The sequence below is a fragment of the Prionailurus bengalensis genome, chromosome C1 (assembly GCF_016509475.1).
Source record: "Prionailurus bengalensis isolate Pbe53 chromosome C1, Fcat_Pben_1.1_paternal_pri, whole genome shotgun sequence".
Classification (NCBI taxonomy): Eukaryota; Metazoa; Chordata; class Mammalia; order Carnivora; family Felidae; genus Prionailurus; species Prionailurus bengalensis.
The window spans coordinates 35,337,679-35,358,619 of NC_057345.1; the positions used below are offsets into that span (position 1 = coordinate 35,337,679).

At 44.0% G+C, this 20,941-nt stretch overlaps 1 protein-coding gene across 3 annotated transcripts in view; it reads right to left on the reverse strand.

The window, feature by feature from the left end:
• Window positions 1-4,472: 4,472 nt before the first annotated feature.
• EIF2B3 (eukaryotic translation initiation factor 2B subunit gamma) overlaps window positions 4,473-20,941 on the reverse strand; it is a 124,425-nt gene continuing 107,956 nt past the window's right edge. For all 3 annotated transcript variants that reach the window (XM_043574775.1, XM_043574774.1, XM_043574776.1), the window contains 2 exons: window positions 11,427-11,530; window positions 4,473-4,649 (listed from right to left, as the gene is read on the reverse strand). In XM_043574775.1, the coding sequence (XP_043430710.1) occupies window positions 4,597-4,649; window positions 11,427-11,530 (157 nt within the window). In that variant the 3' untranslated portion in view covers window positions 4,473-4,596. The remainder of the gene's footprint in view (window positions 4,650-11,426; window positions 11,531-20,941) is intronic.

Genomic DNA, 20,941 nt, shown 5'->3' on the forward strand with positions numbered 1-20,941 from the left:
TCTTCCAGCAAAATGCCAGTGGAGGAATCAATACATGTATGATGCTGTTGGCCAAGTAGTAACTACGCATTAAAAAGCAGCACATGTGCATAGCACTTTCTTCTTCCCTGTTATCCTCTTGTGGATAAAGAAAGTGTATGGAAGATGGTGGAATAGGAGGATCCAAGAAAATGTATCCTCAGGAATTCTCTGGATATAGAAATAGTCTCTAAACTAGCTGTATGGGCCCCTGGATTGCTCTTCGGGCAACAGCTGAGTATGGCTGGGTACTCAAGCAGAAAGGCTCTGTTGTAAGTAGCTCTTGAGACTTCCTTCCTTCTTACCAGACTCCGCAAGACATAAAGTCCATAGAGAAAGATTTGTAATTGCCTGGGCCTTGGGACTCTGCTTCCACCGCAGGCCCACCATTGCTAACAACTGTGGTGAAGTCCAGCATTTCTGTGGATGCTTCCAGGGCAGGGCTTGCCTGCTGGGAAAATTTCTTGCCAAACTCCAAAGACCAATGTGGGAGAAACTGGTCTGCAGTTCTAACCATTCCATCTCAGGGCCTAGTGCCCTCTGGCTGCTCCAAGCTCCAAGATGACCTTTCTTTTCCCCAACAAAGTGATTTCCTGAGTGCAGCTGAGCTCAATCAGAGCAACCTAAAGCCATAGACCCCAGGGAACAGGAAGGGAAGTAGAAACTCGTCTTTTTTACGCTACAAGCAGCCTGCTTCACTGTGGAACAGCCTGGTTCAGTGTCACTTCCACTGGGCCTGGAAATGTGTTTTGGATTAAAACCAGAGAAATTCCCCAAAGAATAACAAAAGAGAAAAGCCATTTAATTAAATTCATTATCACCAAGGAGTAAATCTAATTACTGACTGAGACAACATCCTTTAAGGTCTGTTATGTGTCCACCCCTTTGCTAAGTTCTAGGGTTGCAGGGTACCTGCTTTTTAGAAGTTCATAGTCTAAGAGGGAGCACAGAGACCACAGGGGAAAACACTGTGAGCTGGAATACTCAGGGAGGTTTAACTTGGATTGGATGGGAGAGGTGGGAAGATGACCAAATTGAAAAGGAGAAGACATGGTTCAAGGTCTGGATCTATCATTTACTGCTTATGAGATCTTGGGCAAGTCACATAATCTCTGACATTGACATAAGAATTAAATAATATATGTGGCTGATGAGCAGTGTAGGTAGGGTCCATGTAGGAGGAACTAGGTTAGACCTTCTTTCCTTGGCATTCTCCCAGGCTTCTCACTCATGCTTTGGGCTGGTTTTTGTTATCTGGGCTGGGCAGGGTCAGTGACCCTGAGATGTAGAGGAGCGAAGCAGGGATCCCTGGTGCCCGCCCGCCACCCCCCCCCCCCCCCGCCACCGCCATCCATTATGTTTAGTGGCCAAACTTGGGAATGTATACCCCTTCCCTGTAGGCAGCTTTAGGCCAATAGCACCTGTCAAGTCTCTAGTGTCAGAGGCTGCAACCTGAGATCAGAGAATGGCCTTTTACCTGGAAGGTGGAGTAAGAAGAGAGGCTGAAAATCAAAGCAGAATCTCCCCATTTATCCATGGCAGAAAAGCCTGATACAATCCTTCTGGGTGGTGGCAGATGGCTCAGGTTGAGGATGTCACCCCGGCTTCAAGTAGAAGGTGTTCTCTTGCTCAGCCTCTTTCCTTCCCTGTGAGCTCCATCAGAACTAAGCTTTCTAGCCCTTGTGTCTGGGTGGTCCTTCCCATACCCACTCCCCCTTCCTCAGACACATTTAACTATTTAGAAAGCAGTATACAAAGGCCTGGCTTACTACCTGTTTAGGGGTAGGGACAGCTATGGATAAAGAAAGTATGTTCTCTGCAATTCTCTGGAAATAGAAACAGCTTATAAACTGGCCTCTGTGGGCCCCCAGATTGTTGTTGGGGCTCCGGCTAAAGACATCCTCCCCCCCCCACCCCCCCACCCCCACCTCCCACCTCCATAAATGGGAGTGGGATACGAAGACTAATGTGATGAAGGACTGGGAAGAAGTTCAGCCTCTGGCCTTGGGAACAAGTTTGGAGGGCAGTCCTGACAGTCTGTCCCCTTACAGGCTCAGGAACTCTTGCCAGCAGGTGGGGGTGAGGTGTTACTGGGGGAGGGGTTCCTGGAGTAGTAGACATCAGATTTCGTCTGACCTGGCAAGCTCCCAGAACCCTTGTTGCTCAACACTTCCCCAGAGTCCTCCTTGATTGGCACTGAAAGCCTCCTTCCTTCTCTCTTCCACTTCCCTCCTGGAGCATCACTGGGAGAGGCAGAACAGGGAACTCTCTTACCTGCCTGCCTCTTCTGGCTTCTGTCTCATAGAGAGGTGGCTGGCAGTGGAAATTCAGTTGCTCACTATATTTTAGATATATACAAACTCTCTGTAAGCTGCTGCCAAAAGGAAACAAAAATGGTCCCAGCCTTCTGGCAGACAAACAGAGCAAAGGGAAGAGAAATCAAAGCATCTTGGGCATTCAGCCAATCCTGGAGTTGATGGAGACAATAGCAGCACTGTCCTGGGCTGGGGGCTGTTCCCAGCTGGGACTTAAAGTTAGCAAGGCCTTCCCCTGGGAAATCTTACCTTGTCCTGTTTTCTCCAGCTCCCCTTTCCAAGTCCTGCTCATGGGTTTGTGCAAGGGAAAGCAGAGAAGTCTTTCCTCTACCTTACTGTCAGGGATTCCAAGGGCTCAGTGGGGGAAGATGAGGAAGGGGTTTGAGAAGGCTCTAGGACAGTTTAATCAATCCCTTCTCTTCCCTTCCTTCCAAACCTATCTAGTTTCACCCCCTTGCTGTTCAGAAGAAGCAGTTTTCTGGCCTCTTGGGCCACCCAGATCCCAAGGGTCAGAAAGCTCAGAGAGGGGACAGAACCTGAGAATGGAAAGATCCTTTAAAAGTTATCCAGTCACTTTCCCATTTTGCAGATGTGGAAACACAGGGACAGAGGAGAGGCAAGATTTGGCCAAAGCCAAACAACATTTCAGGGGGCAGGTCTTCTTCCATCCAGCATCATCTGAACTCTACAGATTTCGTTTCCAAAGGGGACCACCCTGGGCACTGCCACAGCTCTTTACCCCCCACCTCTCCCCACAGTCCTATCCATCTCAACCACTTCTACTGGGCCGTTTCAGCTCCTGTCTGATTAGGGCAAATTTTCAGGAACCTTGTTCTGGCCAGTGGTAGGAATGTGGAGCTCTAGAGCTCCCAAGAAGGCTGGTGGAGGTGGAGATCCTTTAGGGTAGAAATGCTCATCTAGTCTCTCACAAGTTCAATGAGAACAGCACTAAGATTCAGGCAAGATTACTCAAATGAAGTTTAGAGACTTCAGATTTTTGAAGTGATGTAGAAACCAGTATTTCAAATCATTCTTTATAATTACTGCCACCCACAGTGAGCACATCAAGGGAAACCTTTACTTTGATAATTCTAGGAGGTGAAATCCACCCCAGGACCCACTTTTATCTTCCACCAAACACCTGCAGGTTGTAAAAGTAGTGCAGGGAGAGGCAAGAGCAGAGTGTATGTGTGTTTGGGAGTGGGGGTGGTGAAGGGAAGGTGGATAGAATTCCAGAAGGGCTGTGAGTATGGAAATCTCACTTCTTAATTATCTGAAGCAGGAGAGTCAGTATAATTAGGATATAAAGGAGCGTAGCTGGAGAAGAATTAGGAAGAATTTCAACCATGATATAGGTTCCTGGCGCTTATTTTCCAGGTTGGACAGACTTTAGTCTTCTCCTCACTGAGGGAAGGTGAGAAGGAGTCTGTCTGGCTTCACAGACCATGGCTTTCTCTTACTGCTCTTGCATCCACTAAAACCAGTGGAGTTAGGCTTGTCGGCTAGGCCAGGGCTGTCTCCTGCTTATTCTGAGTCTCCAAAAGGTAACAGGTGACCTGGAGAAACTGCCTAGAGACTGGGAGGTGGGGAGTGAATGGCAGGTGAGGCTGGGGATGGGGTGGTGGCAGGGGCTGGGAATCTGTGTGGCAGGTATGGGAACACAGCAGTAAGTCATGGGCTGAGGACTAGGGGCCACGCTGCCCAAATCGGCAACTGTAGAAGGAGCTTGATGTACAGAGGTGGCACTGTCAGCAGCTATGCCTATGGGTCTAGAAAGCCTGATTAGGGTCAGGAACTGAAATACTCCCAAGTCCTTTCAGTAAGCAGATACTTTTATGGACGAGGTTGGGACAGCCAGTCAGAAAGCAGTCCTTCTAGGAGCTTTACCCTTGATAACCACAGTACACAAGAGCTAGCTACACACTGGCTCTAGATGTTTTTTTTTCCCATGTGACTCATGAACACACACTGTGTATCCCTGGAGCCCACCTGATATGGAGCTTGGGACTACCCCACAAGTCTCCACCATGCCTTTGGGAGCCCTTCTCTCTCTTTTTTAAGTTTATTTAAGTAAACTCTACACCCAATGTGGGGCTCAAACTCGGAACCTTGAGAACAAGAGCCTCATGCTCTACCTACTGAGCCAGCCAAGTGGCCCATGGGAGCACTTCTTTATTGGGAAATAAATACAGAGTCAAACAGGTGGGCCAGCCAACATCTGTAGTTCTGGGGGCCAAGAGAAAGGAGTCCAACTTTTCAGAACTCAGATCTCCATGAGCTGGTCACTCCCCACGATCACCTCGTTCATTCGTTTGGCTACAAAAGAAAAGAAAAATGTTGTTTGAGAACTTGCAGTAAAAGGTGTCATTTCAAACCAAATTATTTATTTTTTTGAGAGAGGGAGCACATGTGAGTGGGGAAAGCAGAGAGAGAGAGAAAGAGAGAGAGAGACAGAGAGAGACAGAGAGACAGGGAGAGAGAGAGAGAGACAGAGAGAGAATCCCAAGCAGGCTCCACACTCAGTGTAGAGCCTGATGCAGGGCTTGATCTCATGAACTGAGATCATGACTTGAGCCAAGATCAAGAGTCGGATGCTTAACTGACTAAGCCACCCAGGCGCCCCAAACCAAACCAAATTATTTCTGATTTCTATGTTCATAAACACGTATTCCTCTCCTATGTGGCTCTGCTCTTGAGAAGATCTTGGAAGTACAACTTGCCAAAGGGATTATAGGAGAGGCAGCATCTTCCTACACAGGAAGAAGGGACTGATTCTTTATACAGTTAGCTTCTGGGAGACCTCACATAGGAGGGGAACTGGAGTTGGGTCTTTTTATTTTTAAAACATTTTGTGTGTGTGTGTGTGTGTGTGTGTGTGTGTGTGTGTGTGTAAAGCTTATTTATTTGAGAGCGTGAGAGAAAGAGAGAGAGTGCAAGCAGGGGAGGTAGAGAGATAGAGAAGGAGAGAGAGAGTCCCATGGAGGCTCTGCACTTTCAGTGCACGGGGGGCTTGAACTCACAAACTGTGAGACCATGACCTGAGCTGAAATCAAGAGTTGGATGCTTAACCAACAGCCACCCAGGTACCCCTGGAGTTGGGTTTTAAAGGATGAATATAGTTTTTTCAGGCAGTGTATCAAAGGAAAAGCATTCCAGGCTGTTGGAACAACATGAGCAAAGGTATAAAGATATAAGATAGGGGAATATGAAATCCTGTGGTGTGGCCAGATGATAGGAAGTGGGGGAAAAGGGTGAGAAGAAATAGCGTTGAATGGTTAACGGAGATATCCAGGGGCGCCTGGGTGGCTCAGTCAGTTAAACATCCGACTTTGGCTCAGGTCATAATCTCATGGTTCGTGGGTTCAAGCCCCACGTCGGACTCTGTGCTGACAGGTCAGAGCCTGGAGTGTGCTTCGGATTCTGTATCTCTCTCTCTCTGCCCCTCCCCCGCTTGTGCTCTGTCTTTGTCTCTCAAAAATAAATGTTGAAAAAATAAATAAATAAAAATAAATGGAGATATCCAAAGGAGAAAGGGAGACGCCTCACATGTAGCATGGAAATAATACCACCACAGAGTTTGTTTTTTTTATTATTTTTTTAAATGTTTACTTATTTTTGAGAGAGAGAGACAGTGCGAGCCAGGGAGGGGCAGAGAGAGAGAGAGAGAGACAGAGAGAGAGAGACATAGAATCTGAAGCAGGCTCCAGGTTCCGAGCTGTCAGCATAGAGCCTGATGTGGGGCTTGAACTCACGAACTGTGAAATCATGACCTGAGCCGAAGTTGGATGCTTAACCGACTGAGCCACCCAGATGCCCCACCACCATAGAGTTTTTATGAAGATTCAATGACTTACAGAATCATCAAGTGGTTGCTAAGCAGTGGCCATTATTTTGTAAAGTCCAAACCCATGACCTGATCCTTGCCTACCCCTCCAGCTTCATGTTCCGCCATTCTCCACTTATTCCTGTAAGCCATACGTTTTTGTATGGCTAGACCTCTACACAGGCTGTTCCCTGTCTAGAATGCCTTTCTTCCCCTCATCCCATCACATTCTCACCCTAAATGCCCTAATCAAGCACCTCCACTATTTGATGCTTTCCCTTCCATACTATCCTTTTCCTGTTTTGTGAAAACACTACCTGATACATATCTCTGTCTCTACATCATTATGTCATTCTTTCTACTTCACTCTAAGAATCTCAAGGGTAGGGTCAGTATTTGTTTTCATACCCCAGTGTCTAGCACAGCTACTTGCACAGGAAAGATTTCAGAGGCTTTGGGTAATGATAAGGATAGGGTATTGTTATTAAGTGGAGAGTTAACATTTGAAAGGAGATGAAGGCTAGTAGAGTAGAGAAGATCAAGGAATTTTAAAGTGAGTTTAAGTTGTCCAAGATAAGACATTTAGAAGAAGAGAAGGAGCACAGAGGAAGACTATGAACTTTCAATATATGTAGGGGAGCATCACAGAAGCTGACCAGTGATGGAGTGAAAGGGAAGAAAAGTGTTAGTTTTCAAGGAATAAGAGCTATAGAACAGAGGGAGTGAATCAACAGTCTGGAAGGGATAGGGGAACCAGGGTCATGCTATCTCTTATTTCCTAGAGGTATGGGGCAGATGGACGACACAGGAAAGTTTTCCAGTCCTCTGTTGGCTCAGACAGAAAAGGCTGACCAGTTGGCTGAAAATGGATTCTTTCTGGGCAAGCTTCCCATGGCTTCTATAGGTCCAACATGTTTCTTGTAACACTTGGGAGCTTGAACGTGACCCTGATAGGTAAGGCAGAAACACTGGCTTTCCTGAGGCTCTCCTTCAGTCTCAGAAGGCTTTGGTGCAGCAAAATGAAGACCCTTGATGATGGGACTAAGCTTGGTAGAGACCTGTTTGGGTCTGTTCATATTGCCCATGGCCTGGAGCCTTGAAGGGGGTTTCTGACTGGAGCTTTAGAGACCTTAAGAATTCAGACATGCCCTCTGACCCACCCACCTTTTCAGCTTTGTTTCTTGCTATATCTCCCTTGTACCCTATGTTCTAGATTTTCCAAATGAGTTGGAGTTTCCAACACTGGATTGTTTTTTGCCTTCAAATGCTTGCTTGCTTACCTGGTTCCCCTTTGCTTGAGAGGTTCTTCCCTTTTGTGTATTTGATAAATAGCCCAGAATTTCAAGATTTAGTTTTAATTCCTTCCTTGTGTCAAGAACTGATTTCTCTTTTATGTCTTTAATTAACCCTTATAGTCTCTTACCATCATACCTGTGAAACTTTTCTATACTTATTTCTTTGTCTGTTTCTCTACTGGGAGCAGCTGGACAGCAAGAGGCAAATCTTATTCATCTTTATACCTCTAGCCTACATAGCCTAGAATATAGGAGGCAGTAGTAGTTGTTGAATGCATGTATGTTTTGGGGGTTATGTGAAAGTACAGATGTAGGACAAGGAGCATATACAGGACAAGGCCCCCAACCTCTTTGTCACAGAGAGCATAATTGACACAAGAAGGGCAAATGAAGTGCCTGGATGGGGCAGACAACACCTTCTGCTCTGCCAGGCTCCAAACAAACACCTGAGCTTTCTTTGACCTGCTCTCCCTACTTTCAGCTCTACCCTCTGGTCTGCTCAGGGCCGGGGGGTGGGAGAAGTCTTGCTCACTGGGATTCAGGGAAGAGAGACTAGATCTGGCATTTTGGGGGCAGCTGAATTTTCACAGGGATTCAGTAAGGCAGAGGAAACCTGGAGGGAAGCAACAAGCAGTACTAGTTATGCTTGGCCAGGGTTGGAAGCTGACTTCAGTAAACACACTGGAAAAGTTCTGGGCTGGAATCAGGTTGGGAAAGATCCTAAGATCCTAAGGATCCTTCCCTGAGAGTACAAAGGAAGGCTGGCAAGTTGAGGAGAAACCAATGGGACTGAAGGGAATGACAAGTTGAATATGAAAAGCTGCACTGCTGGGAAGCTGGGAAGAATTCCCACTAGCCAGGACTTGACCTATGTACCCATCAGGTTTTACTTTCATGGCTAGGGGACAAATCACTGTGGTCACAGGGAAGAGATCCAAGTTATCTCACTGACAATAAGAAGAGACTCAGATGAAATCTCCAGTTAGAGTCTCCCAGGTTTTGACTTTGTTGGCTGTGGCTTTTCTACTGGCTTGAGCAGGAGATCAAAGTAGACTGCCAGGATTTTTGCCAGAGATAATCTCATTAACTGAGTATGCTGGGGTGGGGGTAAGAAAAGCCAGAGTTTTGTTAGAAAAGGGCTTGTTCTGCTGGTAGTGAAGAGGGCTATACTGCTTGTAAAAGTCACATTTTGGGGGTATAAGACTATTATAGATGTAGTGACTCTGTGGTATGAAAACAATCGAAATCTGGAGAGAGGATAGCATTACTTCTGAGGATGAATATTTTATTCTAAAATCCCTCCAGGTGAGGAAGACTGACTTAGGGACTCTGCCATCTACGGAGCTGTTTGTTGCTGAGGACCTGAGTTGTTGATGTTTGTCTGCATCATCTACAGTAACAGGTCTCAAGTGCTGCACTAATGGTTATGGATTTTCTTTCTCCACATGGCTCAACTGCAAAGAAAAGTAACAGTGGGAATTGGTGACTGGCCAGGAGTACCTGTGGCAGGAAGGCACGGACTATTGTGCTGGATACATCAGTCCATCCAGCATAGAAAACAGAGCGGGAAGTGTTGTTGAGGTTCTGCATTTTAGAGTCCAGATGATTTCCCTGGCCACCTCTCTTTCAACCATTAAGGGGCTTCCTTGCTAAAATGGGAACACACAGTGTTGGAGCCAAAAAGTCCATGGGACACTAAAGCCCATGACATCTTAGGAGTTTGGCTAGCCCAGCCTTGTGCTCCCTGATGGGAGATGCAATGACTCAAAGCCTAAGTATCTGGCATTCAGTTGTCATGTATACATTACGAACACAGAATGGAAAGGGTCCTTGCAGAGTAAAAGAAAGGAGCCCCATTACTTTGTTGGAAACGGGGAGGAGAAGCAGCAGAAACTGTGAGGTTCCAGGTTCCAGCACACAAGAAGGGAGGGATCCTCTAGGGTGGTGGCAAATGGAGTTCATACATTCAAATATGCCTATGGAATCTAAACTCTTAAAAACCACAGAAGGAAGCAATTCCTGGCTCCAGGAGGGGCTGAAAGAAGAAAGTACTGGAGGATGCTTCTACTTTTTGCTGAGCAGGGGAGAATTTACAAAGACAAAGAAGCAGGAAGGAGGTGGAAGAAACATTGTTCAGGGCTACAAATCCAAAGAGAACAGAACAAAGCACACAGAGAAATGCAATGAGGTGACAGGGAGAGGACAGGATAAAAAAGCAGCTCCACAGACAAGCTGCTTTTGAAACTCTGGGGACCATTTCCAAGGGCTTCCCATGGAGTTAGAGAAAAGGCTGGGTGTTCTGAATCTTGTTTTATTTTATTTATCTTATTATTATTTTTTTTTAATTAATGAATTTATTTGAGAGAGAGAGACACTGCGAGTGGGGGAGAGGCAGAGAGACAGAGGGAGAGAGAATCCCAAGCAGGCTCCGTGCTGCCAGCGCACGAGCTCGAACTCCTGAAACCAAGAGATCATGACCTGAGCCAAAACTAAGAGTCAGAGGCTTAACCGACTGAGCCACCCAGGCTCCCCTGAATCCTATTTTAAAGAAATTACCAGGCTCCATCTGCTCAAGAAAGAAGTTTCTCTGTAACCTAAGGGTAGGCCTGAGTGAGCTGGTATGTTGAGCAGGAGAAAAAATCAAGATCTGGGGCTCCTGAAGATCAGAAAGAGCTGGGATATGGAGGCCAAATGTATTTTTCCAATATGGAAAAAGGACTAAAGGGAGAAAAGGTGTATCACTGATCAAATTCTGCTGGGTAAGCCAGGAGTGGCTTCTTTCTCTGGTCTTTTTGGAGGCTATCTGGCAATAATTTAGGTTGAAGAACCAGTTTTGTCACTTACTAGCAACATACCTTGGGTTAATTTCAACTTTTCTTTCTCTCTCTCTTTTTTTTTTAATGTTTATTTATTTATTTTGAGAGAGAAAGAGAGCACTTGCATGAATGGAGGAGGGGCAGAGAGTGGGAGAGAGAATCCCAAGCAGACTTCGCACTGTCAGTGCAGAGCCTGGTGCAGGGCTCAATCCCATGAACTGTGAGATTATGACCTGAGCCAAAATCAAGAGTCAGATATTTAACTAACTGAGTGCCCTACACTTCAACTTTTCTAAGTCTCAGTTTCCATTTCACCAAATGGGTCAATAATGAATCCCTACCTCACAGGGTTTTTATGAGAATCCAATAAGATAGTGTATGTGAGAACATTTCAAAGCTATACACAACAGCTAGCTGTTAGCCAATGGCTTTCCAGTAGGGCAATGCCATCCATGCTGCCAGTGTTGGAACTTAAGTTTGTATGCCAGCCCTCACACCGTGCATACGATCACAGAAGAAAATACCAATAGCTGTGGTGCTGCTGTTGACTAATACTCCTGCTTGAAGTTTCTCTGATGAGACACTGGGTAGAATGTGTCTGCCATTAATTGAACTAAAAATACCAGTATTTTTTTTTTTTAACTTTTTTAAAAGTTTATTATTTTAAGGTTTATTTTGAGAGAGAGCGAGCGAGCATGCACAAGTGGGGGAGGGGCAGAGAGAGAGGGAGACAGAATCCCAAGCAGGCTCCACACTGTCAGCATACAGCCCCATGTGGGGCATGAATCCACGAACCATGAGATCATGACCTGAGCTGAAACCAAGAGTTGGATGCTTAACTGACTGCATCATCCAGGTGTCCCTCAAGAGCCATCATAAAGTATTGGTGCTAATCTGGGCCATTAGATCTTTTTGGTATGTTTGAAAATTTTTGATAGTAAGGCTGCATACATTTATGAGCTTATTGGTAAGATAAATTCCTAAAAAGGGAACTGTTAAATCAAAGTTAAAACGTTTGACGACAATGTCAATTCCTCTCCAAAGATGGCTTTATTGATTCATGTTCTCACCTGCAGAGTATGCATGTGCTTGTTCCCTTATTGTCACCAGCACTAAGCACTAGGTAAAAAATGGCATCTATGATTGTAATTTGGTTTACCTTTGGCTTCAATCCTCTGGCCACTTCCAATTAGGCAGTTCTTGATGTCCGTTCCCTTCTCGATCACAGCATTGTTGCAGATGATGCTCCCCTGGATGCTGCTTCTGTAACAGAGCAGCCAAGTTAAAGAGTGCCCATGGCTCTCATCACCATCCTTACCCTTGTGGGTTGGGGGTTCTGGCTCATTCATAGGCTAGGAATGGCCGGTTTGTTCAGTTAATGGCTACATGCCTCAAGTTGTCAATAGAAGAGAGAATGCTCAGCTGGACCAAGGAGGACCTGGCTTTAGCAAAGTCCAGAGTTCAGATATGCTTGTAATGATCTCCCCCACTAGGGCTTGAAAACAGAAGACACTGTGACTTCTTTAGACATGCCACATCTGGAGGTCTAAATTTTATCGGATCTCTCCTTATTTGTTCTGGGGAGTGGAAGCTGGCACTAGTCCCTGGGCTGATCCATCACTCTTGCTTCTCATCTGGGAATATATTCCAAATTTCATCTAAGGCTTAAATCCTATGAATCTTCCTAGGAGATCAGCTATGGAAACAATAGGTATCCCACAGCTCTCACTACAGACTCTGATTAATCAAAACCATACTCATTTAAAAGAACCCAAAAAACAAAAAAAACCAACGTTTTTTTAAACTAGCTCCATGCCATATCAAAGACTACTCCAGATCTTAAAGCCACTCTCAAGAGTAGTACCTCTGGCTCGTAGCATTTGAGTGTATTTAAAGAGCATCTTTCTGGCTCCTAAAGACTAGTGGGTGGGAGTAGAGGTCCTTTTGAAAATCTTCACTAGCATGTGTTGCATACCTACTCTATGCTAGCTGCTGTGTTAAATACTCTATGTACATTATAGGAGTGACTTACAGATCTAGTCATTTAATCACCTGGGCAGCATAAAAAATAACAAACAAAAACACCCTCATCATCCTGGCCTCCGTCAATCTTTTTGGTAGGTCTGGGATACAGGCTTTATGTATTTAATTAGAAAAAAAAAAGCTTCCTAGATGATCCTGGGAGTATCATTTTTACCTCTGATGCAGTAAAAATAACAACTACATTTTTCAGATGAGGTAACAGATTTAGAGAAGTTAAACCATTTACCCAAAACCACGTAATTGCCAAGTAGCAGATTCAAATCTAGATCTGCCTGACTCCAGAAGCCATACATTTAATCATAACGCTATACAAAAACATTAAGGGGAGCAAAGACTGGAGGAAGCTTCGAACTGCCAAGTTGTTTTTCTGAGCCAAATGTCTCTGTGGAAGGAGGGGCTCTGCCCTAACAGGGCACTGAATATTCAGTATCCTAGAGAGTCAGAAGTAGGCAACTGGAGGGGAGAAGGAAGGTGAGGAGGAAGGGTATGGGCATCTATTTAAACAAAACAAAACAAGACAAAACAAAACACTAACTAAGGAAAAATCCTCATGCAACCCAAGAAGCATTGGGGCTAGGGAGGAGGACATTCCAAGGACTGAAACTATTAATGCACAGGCCATTAAAAAAAATTCTTGCCAAATGCCAAAACTTTAGTAAAATGCAAAAAAGGAATTCTAGCAGTTTATGGAATTCCAGAGTCTTCTTTATCTCTATTTTTTGGAAGGTTAAAGCCTGTCAGAAAGCAGCAAAAGGCCAAAGCCACAGCACCTCTGTGGTATGGGCTAAAGATGGGCAGACAGTATTAGTTTGTTTTTTTGGCTCAAATTCAGAATACACTAAAAAAAAAAAAAAAAAAAAAAAAAATCAGGATACACTCAGTGGGTATGTATCAAGGGGCCTTCCAAAACCTACTTTCCTTCTGCTTTGGGTAAAGCAGTTCAGTTAGCAGTTAGGGTGGCTCCTGCTTCTTGATGAAAATTCCCCCAAAAAGAATAGTAAGGAAGTATAGAAAGCTTCAGAAACACAGGCTGCTGGGACAAAGCAGGCTTACAATTGGCTACTAGTTTGCCACTGAAAAGTCTTTTTTTTTCTCTCTAAAATGGGAGTAGGCGGATGCCTTCTGCTCAGAAGTGTAAGATCCTGAGAAGGCATGCTCTGGAGCTAGGCAAGGGGTAAATATAGTCAGCAGACAAGAAAGCCAAGAGGAATTCAAGCAGCCATAATTAGAGACTACTACATGGCTATTTTGGAATTTGGGATGTAAGTGGGAACCATTCCTGGAAGGAAGAGGCTAGATTGACTGAGGTCAGATTTCCACAGCAATGGATAGCCTGGGTTCTCCTTACGTCTAACAGGTATGATTGAGGTATTCAGGAACCTTTTCTCATCTAATTTGTGTTTAACTCCCTCTGAGACACATAAACTACCACTGTAGAGTCTGCAGATGTGATGGGAAAAGTGGGATGATTAAATAAAGAAGTTGGGTGCTCTCCTGAAGTTCTTGGTCAGTGGATCTATGGAATGATTTGAGATGAACACGTGACAAAATGCTTGGTGAGTGTAAAGTTCTTTTCTGCCATTTGTTTCTTCAACTGTTTCCTATTAGCACTGCTGCAGTCACAAGTCACTTCCATTAGCAAGGCTGAGGTACTCTGGAAAAAAATATCAAGCCAATATAGCTTGTCCGGACAGACTTTTCCACCTGTCTAGAAAGAAATTCCAAGATTAAGGATTTTATTGGAATTGTGCTCATGCCAGAGAGGAAGGACTAATACTACTATATCAAATGTTGCCAATCTACAATAAAGGCTTTGCCTTTTCTGCTCGGTGCATAAAGTGGAGTGGAGGTGACTTCCTCTACAGCTGAAGAAAAGAACTGGCCCCAACATGGAAACAACAGTTTTTGCAACTTAGTTTTAAGTCTCAGCTTGGTACTGAAGACTCTGCTGTGCTAATACCTGGTTGTGTCTAATTTCTTTCCTTCCTTCCTTCCTTCCTTCCTTCCTTCCTTCCTTCCTTCCTTCCTTCCTTCCCTCTTTCTATCTGCCTCCCTGGTTGTGTCTAATTTCCTTCCTTCCTTCCTTCCTTCCTTCCTTCCTTCCTTCCTTCCTTCCTTCCCTCTTTCTATCTGCCTACCTGGTTGTGTCTAATTTCCTTCCTTCCTTCCTTCCTTCCCTCTTTCTATCTGCCTACCTGGTTGTGTCTAATTTCCTTCCTTCCTTCCTTCCTTCCTTCCTTCCTTCCTTCCTTCCTTCCTTCCTTCCTTCCCTCTTTCTATCTGCCTACCAGTTACCTACCTACCTACTGAGAGAGAGTGAGAGGGAGAGAACATGAGTGGGGGAGAGGGGCAGAAAGAATCTTTTTTTAAAAATACAATGTATTTACTTTGAGAGAGGCAGAGAGGGAGAAAGAATCTCAAGCAGGCTCTGCTGTTAGTGCAGAGCCTCATGTGGGGCTTGAACTCATGAACCTGGGCTGAAATCAAGAGTTGGATGTTCAACTGACTGGGCCATCCAGGAGCCCCTGGTTGTGTTTTCTAAGAAGCTGTTGAGAGATGGCTAATATTACTGGAGTTTTGGTTCTCATTTCTACTTGGTGGGGTTAAATTTTAAGCAAAACTGCAGGCTTTGGGAAATTACCCTGAAAACGCTAATGCTTCAGTGGAAAAGAGACCATGAGAAAAACAGAGGTCTTTGTAAGATCTGTAGATCACTGCTTGGCCAGGTACACTGTGCTACACCATGTTGTGGCATATGACATAATGAAGAAGCCCTGGTCTGGGAAGCAAGAAGGCCTCCAAATTCTAGTTCCTCTTCTGGCTTTAGTTAGAACTTTCTTCACTTTATTACAGAAGGAAAGGGAACACACATAACTCTATTGTCTAATATATCTCAGTCATTACACAAAACATTTTATGTTCATTGTGTAACTTAATCTTTTTAGCAAGCCTGCAGGGATAGTGGTGTTTATTCTAATTTTTACAGAGAAACTTGAGGCTCACAGAAGTTATAATAGCAATGTGCCCAAGCCTACACAGTGATTAAGTGACTCCATTGTCGGACTCAGCTGGTGACTGGGTAGTATTTGGTAAAAAGCCATGAAATTTTTCAGTAACTTTAAGGACAGGAAGGTTCAGCTCTGGAGATAAGCTGGTAGGCTTTCTAAACTTACTCATAACCTTGGGTGAGAAAAGAGTATGGAACTGGAGATATATGTAGTTTTTCTAGGCATGTGACTAAACCCAAAGGTTCACTACTTTAGTCCAAAGATTATGGTTAAGTCACCCATATTTCCCCAAAAGGCAAGAGCCTCCTAACCTTAGCCCAAGGGGCCCTCATCCAGGAGTCTAGATGAAGAATCTTGTATAATTATTTTTTGTATTTTTAAAAAAATTAATGTTTATTTTTGGGAGAGACAGAGTGTGAGTGGGGGAGGGGTAGAGAGAGAGGGAGACATAGAATCCGAAACAGGCTCCAGGCTCCAAGCTGTCAGCACAGAGTCTAACTCGGGGCTCGAATCCACGAACCGTGAGATTGTGACCTGAGCCAAAGTCAGACGCTTAATTGACTGAGTCACCCAGGCACCTCTGTGTTATTTTTAATGAACTATTTCAGGCACAGAAAAAAAGTCTGTATTAGTAGACAATATATAGTATTTTTTTCATGTTTTAAAATTTTTTATAAATGCCAAACTTGCTTTTTTCCCCCTTCAACATCACATTTGTGAGATTTATCCAGGTTAATTCATGTATTAAGACATAATGCTTAAAGAAATCTCTCACCTTCTTCCTTTCTCTGCTCAATCTTGCTTTTGGTCCTCTAAATGAAACTGTATTGGCTCCAGAGAGCAAGCTGAAAATTTCCTCCCTTTAGTTCTATGTGTGTCGCTTTACTATATAAAGGTTTAGTGGTGAGAAATGTCTCCCTCCTAAGAAATCTAAGTCCTTATATTCCCTAAACAGAGGCTAAGAAAAAGAAGGGTTTGGGGGGAATCACGGTTAACAAAGTAACAACCTCAAAGAATTAAGCTGTAGTATTCTCCATCTAAGAAGATCTAAGAATATGGGTTTAGTCCAAAGGCAAAGAGTGAATCAAAAGTCCTAAGGAGCCCCTTTAAGTCCAGGGGATCTTCCCAAAGTTTCGTAAGTTGGTATTTTCAAGACTGTTACTGAAGAAACATGGAAAAAATTCTTCTAACAGTCACGGTCCTTTTGCAACCCTAATTACTGCAGACTTAATTTTATGTTTAAGGGAGTTCACTTTTACACTCTCCTACCCATTTGTTAATATTTTGTTTCATTTCTTACCTGGCTGTATTATTTCTTCAAGTAGAGTTTTCCAGAGGGTTCATGGGTGACACATCTCCAGAGGCCTGGAGTACTTCTGATGATTTTATATTTCAACCATAATTTGACTAACTCTAGGATTCTTAGGTCATAATCGTTTCCCTCCAAATTTCCTAAATGTTGTCTTACTTAAATGTTGTCTTACTTAAATGTTGTCTTAAATGTGGTCACAGAAAAGTCCAAGGCCAGCTTGATTTTCTCCCTCCTATGTGCCCTGAGATTTTGGAAAAGATGTGTTTGCCAATTTCCCTCTGGTTTGCCCATGCCCCTATTTGTTATGCTGGTTGAATTTTGGTCTTTTCTTTGGATCTGATCTACATTCCATTGTGTCTGGCAGATAGTCTTTAGTCTGTGTACAGGTATGTGGTGTTATCTAGTTTTATTATGGATGAAGCTTCTTTTTCTGGTTTTGTTTATTTTTATTTTGTTGAATTTCAAGGAGTGAAGTACTCCATTATTTTTTCTAGAAGTAGACATGGCTCTCTGGACATATACTCAGCCAATTATATAGTAGGGGAGGTTAAATCAGGGACTTCTATTTTTCATTCAGTAAATACTTACAAGGTATATAAAGTACAGTATTAGAAATTAAGAGATACAAAGGTATATGAGAACTACTTCTGTGTTCAATGAATTTACAGTCTAGTTGAGGAAAAAAGAAAGGTGCACTAAACAGCACACGAACATAAATGAAGTGTATGGGTGCACAGGGAACACGGAAGCGGAGGAAACAATTTCTGGCTAGAACAATTCAAGGCTGCATGGAGGAGGTGGAAAATGTATTGGACCTTGAAAGATGAATAGGAGGATTTCCTACAGGTAAAGATCTTCAGAGAGAGGCAATTCAGGCAGAGTGAATGTCAGGAATAAAGAAAAAAAAGAAAAGGGAAAGAAAAAGGGACCCAGTGAGCAGGGTAGTCAGTGAGTACAGGTGAAGAAGACACTCAGGGTAACAATGAGAAGCAATAATATATTGTTTGGCTCTGAGGGCTGCACTTGCTGCTTGCAGAAAGCATGGAAAACCTAGGTGAAAATTTGGCTCCCTGGCCTGCCTGCATGTGCAGGAACTACCTTACACTGTTGCTTGGGTCATTCACCTTGGACTAGGAGGAAATGCAGGAGATGTTGCTCAGGACCAGAGAGCCAAGACACAGAACACAGAACTGACACCAAAGCCTGGACAATGAAGTTTTAACTATCGAATTTGGGTTGCTGGGCATCAGCTGTCATAGAACTTGGAATTTCTACCAGAAACTGAAAATGAGAAAGACAGGAGCCTTCTCTGCATAGTCTCACCTACACCTTCGCCAAGGTGGTCCTATTAGCATCTCTCAAGCTTTGAGGACCTTGGGCAGACGTCTAAGCCACTGTCCAGAAAGCCTCAGCAACTCACAACTGCTGGCAGAGACAAGCAAGCTAGGAATATCAGAAACTGCCTTCTGGACGAGTTCATGCTCCTACTTTGCCACTCAGTCCAGATGTAACAGCAGCAGGGTAACAGTCTCACGCAACTGCAATTTAGTTACTTTTCCCAAATTTACTATAACTAATTAAAACTAAATGACCTGAAAATAACGGGAAAAGGTTCATATGGGATGCAGGATGTCTGATTTTATCACCAGGAGCTAATTTACCAGATTGGGTAATCTCTAATGGTCTCCCTAGTCATTAGCTTCATGTGGGCTGCCTCAACTTTTTTAGTTGAAAAAAAAAAAATAGCAGCCACCACCATCTAAACCTTTATTGTTTCCCTAGCTTGTAAGGCCATTCAAGATGATACCTCCTCCAAAATAGCAACTGACTCTAGGATATTATGCTAGGTATTTTCTATGAATTTTTCTCATATATGCAAGTTGGAGTTTCTTAGGGAACCTTGGTTCCCTCACCAAGTCTCTTAATGTCAATTCAGGACACCAACACTGGACTTTAAAGAGGTGCCAGAGAGCTGCTCCTTTGTCTGCCCACCCACTGGAGGGGAGGGAGAGGGTGCTAATTAGAGCAAATGGGAAAGTTATGGCACTGTCTTCCCTGGAAGGTCTGAGGCATGATGAGACAGAGTGGAAGTTACAAAGCCTCATGAGCTACTCTGGAATTAGGTGATCAAATGGATAAAGGCAAGTGTGGTTCTCGTTTTTGAGAGAATGGTGATGCCTGTCAGTTTCATGCATGAATCTGGAATGAGACATGGAGTAGCAGGAGTGCAATGAGAAGAAAATCTAGAATTCCACAATTTGCCCATCTATAAAAATGCAGGAGTTGAGCAGGGTGACTTCTAAGGCCCTATGTCACTAACATTCCAGGACTCAGTGTTGGAGCTAGATCATGAAAAACCTGGAAATTCAAACTTTATTCTAAAGGTAATGGGGAGTCTTCAAAAAAAGTTTTTTTAAATTGTTATTTATTTGAGAGAGAGTGTGTGAAAGTGTGCGTGTGAGTGGGGTAGAAGCAGAGAGAATCTTAAACAAGCTCCATGCCCAGTGCAGAGCCTGACATGGGGCCTGATCCCATGACCCTGGGATCAGGACTTGGGCCAAAATCAAGAGTCTGGCGCTTAACCAACTGAGCCACCCAGGCGCCCCTCAAAAACAGTTTTTGAACAGAACAGGGACATGATCAGAGATCTCCTTTAGGAAGACAACACTGGCGGGGAGGTGCCTCAGTGGCTCAGTCAGTTGAGCGTCCGACTTTGGCTCAGGTCATGATCTCACTGCTCCTGAGTTCGAGCCCCACATCAGGCTCTGTGCTGACAGCTCAGAGCCTGGAGCCCACTTCAGATTCTGTGTCTCCCTCTCTCTCTGTCCCCAGTTTCACTCTGTCTCTCTCTCAAAAATAAATAAACATTAAAAAAAAAAGGAAGACAACACTGGCAACATGCCACCTCTGAAATGAGATACAGTAATGATGATGTCGATGACGATAAACAAATGAGAGCTAACACTCTATGTCCAAGTTCTATTCTAAGTGCTTTATGTCTATTAACTTAGTACTCCCAATAAATCTATGGGGTAGTTTAGTTTTTTTATTATTATTTTTTAATGTTTATTTATTTTTTGAGAGACAGACAGAGCATGAGTGGGGGAGGGGCAGAGAGAGAGAGGGAGACACAGAATCCACACACAAGCTCCAGGCTCTGAGCTGTCAACACAGAGCCCAATGTGGGGCTTGAACTCACGAACTGTGAGACCATGACCTGAGCCAAAGTCGGACGCTTAACCGACTGAGCCACCCAGCGCCCTGAGGTAGTTCAGTTTTTACCTCATTTGACAGTAAAAAAATCAGGCACAAAGACATAAAGCCAATTCCCTAAGGGACTAGTAAGTAACAGACCCAGGATTCAGTCTGGCAGTCTGACTCCAAAGTTCAATTTCTAAATCCATAGAAGGAATGACAGAAAGGCAGATTTGGAAGAATAAGACAAATACAGACAGAAAAATAAGAGAACACCACAATGATTCAGGAAAAGGTCTCTGGGTCTGACCTCTTCTTCTGACCTCTAGTCATGGGGCGTCTGGGTGGCTCAGTCAGTTAAGTGGTCCGACTTGGTATCAGGTCAGGTCATAATCTCGTGGTTTGTGAGTTTGAGCCCTGCATCAGGCTCCACGCTCCAGCGAGGATTCTCTCTGTCCCTCTCTCTCTGCCCCTCCTCTGCTCGCTCTCTCTCTCAAAATAAATAAATAAACTTAAAAAAAACCTATAGTTACAAACTGGCTACTAGATACCTCCACATAACTGGATGTCCTGTAGGTACTTACAATTTCATATGCCCTACACAGGCCTTTTCTCCCCACAAATCTTTACCTCCTTCACCTTTCCTCATCTCAGTGAGCACACCATCATCTACCCTGTTTCCCCACCTAGAAACCTGGGCTTCACCTACCAACTGTCCTCTCTCTCTCTCTCTCTCTCGTAATGTTTATTTTTGAGACAGAGAGAGTAAGCGAGTGCAAGCAGGGAAGGGGCAGAGAGAGAGGGAGACACGGAATCTGAAGCGCTGAGCTGTCAGCACAGAGCCTGACATGGGGCTCAAACCCATGAACTGTGAGATCATGACCTGAGCCAAAGTCGGACGCTTAACCAACTGAGCCACCCAGGTGTCCCTCAACTGTCGTCTCTCTTACCCTTTGAATCCCTTCCTTGCCCATTCCTTATCAGTCTCTTTAGATTCTTTTTCTTACGTCCAAAATTGCTGATGTTCTCCAAGGTTTTATCTTGGTTTCTTTTCTTTAAAAATTTTGTTTAAGTTTATTTATTTATTTTGAGAGAAAGAGAGAGTGAGTGCCCATA